The sequence below is a fragment of the Trichechus manatus genome, unplaced genomic scaffold (genome assembly GCF_000243295.1).
Source record: "Trichechus manatus latirostris isolate Lorelei unplaced genomic scaffold, TriManLat1.0 scaffold00255, whole genome shotgun sequence".
NCBI classification, from domain to species: Eukaryota; Metazoa; Chordata; class Mammalia; order Sirenia; family Trichechidae; genus Trichechus; species Trichechus manatus.
This window is the reverse complement of record NW_004444191.1, coordinates 2,548,467-2,557,743: the sequence shown is the minus strand read 5'-3', so window position 1 is coordinate 2,557,743 and position 9,277 is coordinate 2,548,467. Positions and strand designations below refer to the sequence as shown.

At 38.4% G+C, this 9,277-nt stretch overlaps 1 protein-coding gene across 2 annotated transcripts in view; it reads right to left on the bottom strand.

Annotated features, from left to right (window-relative positions):
- PTPN4 (protein tyrosine phosphatase non-receptor type 4) overlaps positions 1-9,277 on the bottom strand; it is a 222,437-nt gene that overhangs the window by 26,878 nt on the left and 186,282 nt on the right. For both annotated transcript variants that reach the window (XM_023724688.1, XM_004389685.1), the window contains 2 exons: positions 5,626-5,772; positions 3,301-3,429 (listed from right to left, as the gene is read on the bottom strand). In XM_023724688.1, coding sequence (XP_023580456.1) covers positions 3,301-3,429; positions 5,626-5,772 — 276 coding nt within the window. The remainder of the gene's footprint in view (positions 1-3,300; positions 3,430-5,625; positions 5,773-9,277) is intronic.

Sequence of the window (9,277 nt, the reverse complement as noted above, 5' to 3'; positions counted from 1 at the left end):
CAGTGTATAAGTGTTCCAGTCTCTCCACAACCTCTCCAACATTTCTTATTTTGTGTTTTTTGGATTAATGCTAGCCTTGTTGGGGTGAGATGGTATCTCGTTGTAGTTTTGATTTGTGTTTCTCTAATGGCTAATGATTGTGAGCATTTCCTCATGTGTCTGTTAGCCACCTAAATATCTTCTTTGGCAAAGTGCCTGCTCACATCCTTTGCCCATTTTTTAATTGGGTTGTTTGTCTTTTCGTTGTTGGGGTTTTGCAGTATCTTGTGGATCTCAGAGATGAGATGCTGATCAGATTTGTTGTAGCCAAAAATTTTTCCTAGTCTGTAGGTTGCCTTTTTAGTCTTTTGGTGAAGTCTTTTGATAAGCGTAAGTTTGATTTTTAGGAGCTCCCAGTTATCTAGTTTCTATTCTGGTGTCTGTGCATTGTTACTTATGGTTTGTATTCTGTTTATGCCATGTATTAGGGCTCCTAGCATTGTCCCTATTTTCCTTCCATGATCTTTATAATTTTTGATTTGATATTTAGGTCTTTGATGCATTTTGAGTTAGTTTTTGTGCACGGTGTGAGGTATGGGTCTTGTTTCAGTGTTTTGCAATGGATAGCCAGTTATGCTGGCACTATTTGTTAAAGAGACTGTCTTTTCCCCAATTAACAGGCTTTGGGCCTTTGTCAAATATCAGCTGCTCATAGGTGGATGAATTTATGTCTGGATTCTCAATTCTGTTCCATTGATCTATGTATGTATTAGACTGTTTTGACTACCGTGGTGGTATAATAGGTTCTAAAATCAGGTAGCGTGAGGCCTCCCACTTTGTTTTTCTTTTTGAGTAATGCTTTACTTACCCAGGGCCTCTTCCCTTTCCATATGAAGTTGGTGATTTGTTTCTCCATCTCATTAAAAAATGCCATTGGAATATGAACTGGGATTGCACTGTATCTGTAGATCGCTTTGGGTAGAACTGACATTTTCACAATGTTGAGTCTTTCCATCCATGAGCAAGGTATGTTTTTCCACTTACAGAGGTCTGTTTTGGTTTCTTGCAGTAGTGTCTTGTAGTTTTCATCATACAGGTCTTTTACATCTCTGGTTAGATTTATTCCTAAGTATTTTGTCTTCTTGGGGGCTATTGTAAATGGTATTGATTTGGTGATTTCCTCTTGGAAGTTCTCTTTGTTGGTGTAAAGGAATCCAACTGATTTTTGTATGTTTATCTTGTATCCTGATATTTGCTGAAATCTTCTATTAGTTCCAGTAGTTTTCTTGTAGATTCTTCAGGGTTTTCTGTGTATAAGATCATATCACTGGCAAATAGAGATACTCTGACTTCTTCCTTACCAATTTAGATGGCCTTTATTTCTTTTTTTAGCCTAACTGCTCTGGTTAGGACTTCCAGCACAATGTTGAATAAGAGTGGTGACAGAGGGCATCCTTGTCTGGTTCCCGTCCTCAAGGGGAATGCTTTCAAACTCTTGGAGAAAGAATTCTTTACAACCAAACACACCCCTGGTATAATCAAGTGTTACAGATAAAGTAGTAATGTTATAAGTAGTAGTAATAATACTAAAAAAAATAAACTAGTAATAGAAATAAGTATTATTTACCAGGCTCCTTTTTTACTGACCATTCATATTTAGCTATAGAAATTGAAAATTTATTTACTATAAAATAAAACAGTACTCTTCATAAGATTTATGGGGTAAGGAATTTAACTTTTCCCTGTTTTTTTTCCCTAGTTTCCTGAGAGATAACCTCTAAAATCATGTGTTGTGTGACGGATCGCATTTATATGGCCTTTCTTGCCATGGTCTTGTCTGCCACCAAATGACTGGGTGTAATAAGGTGCCTGTGGCCCACCAAGGGGTTTGGGTAACTTGTTAACAATGCAAATAAGGCGTATGGAACTCTAACAAGGGAATTGGTCAATTTTGCCATCCTGCTAGGCTTAAAGGGAGACACCGAGACAGAGAGAGAGAGAGAGAGAGTGAGAGGAGCTGTAACAAGGAAGACAGCGAGAGACGGCATCACGAGATGGCGTCATGAGACGGCAGGAATCAGGAGACGGGTGAGAGATGGCTGCAGTGGGGTTTGCTGACCCACTGAGCTAGGAGATGTAACACTTGCCCAGAAAGGCCTCCAGCTGGGGCCTTGATGTTGCCCGGCAGCAGAGGGCGAGAAGCTGTCCTGATCGAGGAACTGCATTCTGAGCTGTGTTCCTATTACTTCCAAGTTGATCTGATCCCGAGTTGTACTCTGATACCTCCCTAATAAACCACATTAACTTTAAGTATGGTTCATTAAGTTTTGTGAGATGTTGCAGAAAATTAACAAACCCAAAGACAGGAGGGAGAGTACCGAGGGAAGGGGTACAGTGATGTTAGAGATGATGGAGTGGCGCAGCAGTGAGGAAAAGTCGGACATTTGGAACATTTGTAACTTCCGCCTCAGAGGAACCAGCTTTGTGCTGATCGTTATAAAAGAAGTTACTCATTTACTGTAGAATTTCCCCAGTGACTGAAGTGTCTTTGATGAGGCCTCCAGACAATGCCTGAGGGTTTATGCTAATGAGGAGTCTCTTGGGTCAGGGTTGGCCAGGCCAGAAAGATCCACCAAGTGGTGTCAGCCAGAGTCCACGGGAGGGGGCTGAAGGTTGAGTTCAATCAATCAAGCCTTTATAATGAGGTTCTAATAAAGGCTCTGGACACCGAGGCTCCATGGGCTTCCTGGTTGGTGAAAGACATTGATGAATGTGGGAGGGTGCTGTCCCTTTATGGGACATGGAGGCTCCACTCTGGGAACATTCCCATACCTCGTCTATGCATCTCTTCATCTGTATCCTTTTTGCTATAATAAACTATGATCCTAAGTGCGATGCTTTGTGTGAGTTTTGTGAGCTAGTCAAGTGAATTACTGAACCTGAGGGAGCAGTAAGAGCCAGCAGGTCACAAGTGAGGGTGTCGTGTGAACCTCTAAGCTTGCAGCTGCAAGCTAAAGTCCTGGGCAGACTTTCTAGTCTGGAGGACTGTGCCCTTTAACTTGAGATCTGCCCTAGCTCTGGTGGTAAGGGTCAGAGGAAGAAGCACGGCATGATGCAGCTGGTATCAGAATTGAATGGGCATGAAATAGATGGCCACCGATTGATCTAAATATATTTCAAAGTATCCCAAAGAAGCAAACAGTTTAGTAATTTTTTGAACTATTTCCTAGTAATCAGTACTCAGACTAAAAAAAAAGGTTCAGATTTCCAAGCCTTTACTTTGAACACATTTCTAATGAATGGATACCCTTGCCTTCTCACCTCCTGGTTGAACAGTGTCATCTTCCTGAAGACACAGGCAGTGTTTCCTTCTTCTGAGTGGCAGGTGACTTGGTAGCACCCATAGGATGAACTTCCTGTGGGTTCTGGCCAATACTGGTGACACTTAACCTGACATCAACAGATTAAAAAAAAATAAACACACACACGCGTATATAGATATATACATGGATTTATGTTCACTAAATTTTTAAATGTTTTCATTTTTAAGAACTTTCAGACTTACCGAAAAGTTGTAAGAATAAATGAATAAATTATTGCAAGAATAAATATAAATGAATTCTCATTTACCTTTCACCTAGATTTGCCAACAATCAATAGTTTTTCTTTGTCACTTTTTTTCCTTTGTAATAATAAACAATCTGGATATATTTTGAGACTGTAAATATCCTGTTTCCACCCAGTGTTTTACCATTCATGATTAATTTTTGCCTGAATCAATTACTACTGTGAGGGTTGAAAAAATGGTGCACTGATTTTGATATTTCCTAGATTTAAGTTAACAATGAGGTTAAAAAATCTGCAACTAAAATGCTAAACTTAATGCATTTATTTTCATAATTAAGATTTTTAACAGCGTTACTGAGATATAATTCACATATCATACAATGCACCGATTTAACGTATACAATAAAAAAACAAAACAAACGTGTTGCTGTCAATTCAATTCCAATTCAATCCACCAAAAAACTTGTAGGTAAATGTTCCTAGCAGCATTATTCATAATAGCTAAAAGGTGGAAACAACCCAAATGTCCATCTACTGACGAATGGACAGAAAAAAAATGGTATATCTAGGCAATAGGATACTATCTGGAAATAAAAAGAAATTAAGTACTGATAGACGCTACAACATGGATGAAGCTTGAAAATACCATGCTAAGTAAAAGAAGCCAGTTACAAAAAAAACACATACATTTTATGATTCCGTTGATATGAAATGTCCAGAATAGGCAAATCCAGAGAGACAGAAAGTAGATTAATGTTGACTAGGGCCAAGGGGGGCACTTTTGGGGGAATTAAGGAGTTACTGTTAATGGGTACAGGTTGCTTTTTGAAGCAATAACATGTTCTAAAGTTGATTTTGTTGATGTCTGTGAAATTCTGTTAATGACCTAAAAATAACTGAATTATACATTTAAGAAAACAAAGTATAAAATAGTTTTTTGTATATATGCAGAGTTGCGTAAACATCACCACAATCACTTTTAGAACATTTTCATCACTCCTAAAGGAAGCCCTCACCCATTAGTAGTCACTCTGCATTCCCCCTCCTCTGCTCTTCTGGCCCTAGGCAACCACTAATCTACTTTCTGTCTCTGTAAGTTTGCCTATTCTGGACATTTCATATCAATGGAATAAATATTTGATCTCTTGTGACTGGCTTCTTTCAATGGGCATAATGTTTTCAAGGTTCATCCATGTGGTAGCATGTTATCAGTCCTTGATTCATTTTTATTTTATTTATTATTGCCAAATACTATTCAATTGTGTGAATATACCACATTTTATTTACCCATCCGGGTTGTCTCCACTTTTGGGGTATTATGAATAATGCTGCTACGAACATTTATCTGCAAGTATTTGTGTGGCTCTATGTTTTCAATTCTCTTGGGTATGTGCTGTTGTTGTTGTTAGGTGCTGTGGGGTCGGTTCTGACTCACAGCGACCCTATCGACAATAGGTATCTTGGGTATAGCTAGGGGGAATTGCTAGGTTATATGTTAACTCTATGCTTAACGTTTTGAGGAAATGCAAGAGTGCCTTCCAAAGTAGCTGCACCTTTATAACCCTACCAGCAGTGTATGAGTGTTCCAGTGTCTCCATATCATTGCTAACACTGGTTTTTATCTGTCCTTTTTATATCAACCATCCTACTAGGCATTAAGTGGTTTCTCTTGGTTTTGATTTGCATTTCCCTGATGGCGAAATGATGCTGAGCATTTTTCATGTGCTTACTGGCCATTTGTGTATCTTCTTTGGAGAAATGTCTATTGAAATCCTTTGCCCATCTTTCATTTTTTGAGTCATTTTGTTGTTAAGCTCTAAGAGTTCTTTATATATTCTAGATGTAAGACCCTTATCAGATATATGTTGATTTATTTAAATAATAATGGCTGACACATCACATTTATTATGTATTAGTAACAACTTCAGGCACTTGGCCATGATGATTTTAATTATGACAATACAAGAAACCAAGTTTAAAGCTTATCAAAAAGACTAAATCAATTTGAATATGTGGACTATATATGCCACGTAATTTGAGAAGAGCCCAAGCAATGCGTAAGATTCAAGTTTAACTTACTCTGCCACGTTCAACTTGTGTGGTCAACATTACAACCATGGAGGAGCCTTGTTCCCAAGTCATCTGCCAAAAATCTGTACAAGTGTTCGGTAATGGCCCTTGACAAGCGATGTACTGATTGATAATACTGGAAGAAGGAATTTCCATCTAAAAAGAAAAGGACATAAATACAATCTTTCGCACTGTTGCTGTATTACTGGGATCAGGCATATGAAAACATCCACAACATGATTATTAATCGGATACAACTAGTCTCAATCAACTGCAAAGTCAGTCAAACAAATTGTTATCAACAATATCTTATTTTATATGTAGAGAAAACTTCTTGGCACTGTCTCATAGTATACATATTTATCTTTCAATTAGTAAAAACAGGAATTTAACTATTTTCCAAAACATGAACCTATCATAGTTTTAAAAGTAGTTTTACAGAGAACTCGGTTTCAGTCAGGCAGATATCTGGTACAGAAATAAGAAATATTTACCTGTAACAGTTTATTAGCAAAATTTGTGAGGAGCAAAAATTCTGCCATTTATTTTAGTTTGGATTTTACATATAAAATAACTCTGAAGGATATTAAAATAATATTTTAAATTAATTATTTTTGGAAACAAGTAAGATAATGAATATTTGAAGAAGATGAATTGTTTATCTGATGATTTCTGAGGTTGATAATTTTTAAAAAGGTGATGCATGTGAATGGAAATTCAAGGAATATCAAAGGGTGAATAGAGAATCATTTATTCTTATTTATTTATAGTTTCTTATATACCCTTTAGAAATGATCTACACATAACACATAATATACATGCAAGACTATCTATTTTTCCGTAAAACATAAATGGCAGCATACTTTTCTGCACCTTTTATTTTTTTCACTTTATTTTTGATGTCATGTTGAGTAACTACATAAAACTTCATTTTTAAAAATGGCTCTACTGTAGGAATATACCATCATTTATTTAACAGACGTTTAAGCTGCTGCTAGTCTATTTGCTGTACCATAAACAAGGCCTCACTGAATCCTTTTGTTAACATACCACCTCTGTCATATTCAGAAGTACATCCGCATGGGCCACAGGAAGAGATGAGAATGCTAGATCGAAGTCAATGTGCATTTAACATTTTTATAGATACTGCCGACTTGCTCTCCAGAGGTTACACCCATTTACACCTCCAGCAATAATGCCTGAGGAATGCTCATTTCCCCATATACTCAGATATTTATAATCTCTTATCTGCAGTTCTGAAACCGAAGGCTTTCTCTTTATTTGTAAACCTGACCTGACCTGGACTCACCTGACAGCAAACTTTGACCAGAACGGATCTAACACCGTTTATGTCTTTATTTGTCCCACTTAATGGGAATATCCATAGTTTGTTGTACAATATTAATATATTGATTACAAGCCACTGTCCCACAGCCTGCAAGGGATGTTACTTATGATGGTATATAGTATGCCTTAGTCATCTAATGCTGCTATAACAGAAATACCACAAGTGGATGGCTTTAACAAAGAGAAATTTATTTTCTCACAGTGTAGTAGGCTAGAAGTCCAAATTCAGGGCATAAGCTTCAGGGGAAGGCTTTCTCTCTCTGTCGGCTCTGGAGGAAGGTCTTTGTCAGCAGTTTTCCCCATGGACTAGGAACTTCTCTGCGCAGGGACCCTGGGTCCAAAGGATGCCCTCTGCTCCCAGCACTGCTCTCTTAATGGTATGATGTCCCCTACTCTCTGCTTGCTTCCCTTTCCTTTTATCTCTTGTAAGACAAAAGGTGATGCAGGCCACACCCTAGGGAAACTTCCTTTACAATGGATCAGGGATGTGACCTTAGTAAGGGTGTTACAACCCCACCCTAATCCTCTTTAACATAAAACTACAATCACAAAATGGAGGACAACCACACAATACTGGCAATCCTGGCTTAAACCAATCATGGTGGCTTAATTCTGGGGGACACAATTCAATTCATGACATAGTATATGCACTGAATAACCTTCTTTAAAATACGAAAAATGCTGCTCCCAAAGCACACTTAACCCCAAGGTCTAAAATAAGGTCTTGTGGACTTGTACACGGTGTTATCAAACTTTTTCATCTCTTAATCTGACAGGTGAAAAACGGTAATGCCTTACAGTTCTGATTTGTACTTCTTTTTGTGAATTAGGTGGAGTGCATCTTTCATTTAAATGTGCTCGTTATCGTTATTTTTATAAATGTATTGTAACTTGGCTAAAAATAATAAAAAATGTACTTTATGAGAGGTACATACTAAAACATTTACAAATGAAGTGATATGACATGTGGGCTTTTAAAAAAATAACACAAGGGGGTAGTGTTTAGATGAAATAAGATTGACCACTTGTTGACAGCTGTTGACCTGGGTGACAGACAGGTTTATTGGGGTTCTCCAACTACTCTCTCTACCTTTGTATAGATTTGAAAATGGCCATAAAAATGTTTATAAAAATGTTATTTGTATTTCCTTCTCTATGAATTGTCTTTGCATGTCCTTTATGCATTTTTTCATTGGGCCGGCTTTACTTTTCTTACTCATTTTTGGACCTCTCTGTACACTGAAAAATGCCAGCAGGGTCACTCATGGTGGAGAGGTTTCAGTGGAGCTTCCAAACTAAGACAGATTAGAAGGAGGATCTGGCGATCTACTTTTAAAAAAACTGGCCAGTGAAAACTTTATAAGTAGAAGTGAAATATTGTCTGGTATAGCGCCAGAAGACGAGCCCCTCAGGTTAGAAGGCACTCAGAACACTAACGGGGAAGAGTTGCCTCCTCAAAGTAGTTGATGTTAGGTGCCATCGAGTTGGTGCCAACTCAGAGTGACCCCATGTACAACAGAACAAAACACTGCCCAGTCCTGCACCATCCTCACAATCGTTGCTATGTTTGAGCCCATTGTTGCAGCCACTGTGTCAATCCATCTCGCTGATGGATTACCAAAAGCATGATGTCCTTCTCCAGGACTGATCCCTCCTGACAACATGTCCAAAGCATGTAAGATGTAGTCTCACCATCCTTGCTTCTAAGGAGCACTCTGGATGTACTTCTTCCAAGACAGATTTGTTCGTTCTTCTGGCAGTCCATGGTATATTCAATACTCTTTGTCAACATCACAATTCAAAGGCTTCAATTCTTGTTCGGTCTTCCTTATTCATTGTCCAGCTTTTGCATGCATATGATGCAACTGAAAATACCATGGCTTGGGTCAGGCGCACCTTAGTCTTCAAGGTGACGTCTTTGCTTTTCAACACTTTAAAGAGGTCTTTTGCAGCAAATTTGCCCAATGCAATGCGTCTTTTTATTTTTTTATTTTTATTTTTTTCCATACAAAAATTTATACATACATTGTTATGTGACTCTAATTGCTCTCCCCATACTGTGACAGCACACTCCTCCTTTCCACCCAACTCCCCTTGTCCATTCAACCAGCTCCTAACCCTCTCTGCCTTCCCATCTCACCTCCGGACAGAAGCTGCCCGTTTAGTCTCCAAAATATTTGAGCTAAGCGGCACACAACTCAGGAGTATCACTTTATGTCCCACAGTCCAGTCCAGTCCCTGTCTGAAGAGTTGGCCTCGGAAATTGTTTTAGTTCTGGGCTGATAGAGAATCCAGGGGCCATGCTTTCCAGGGT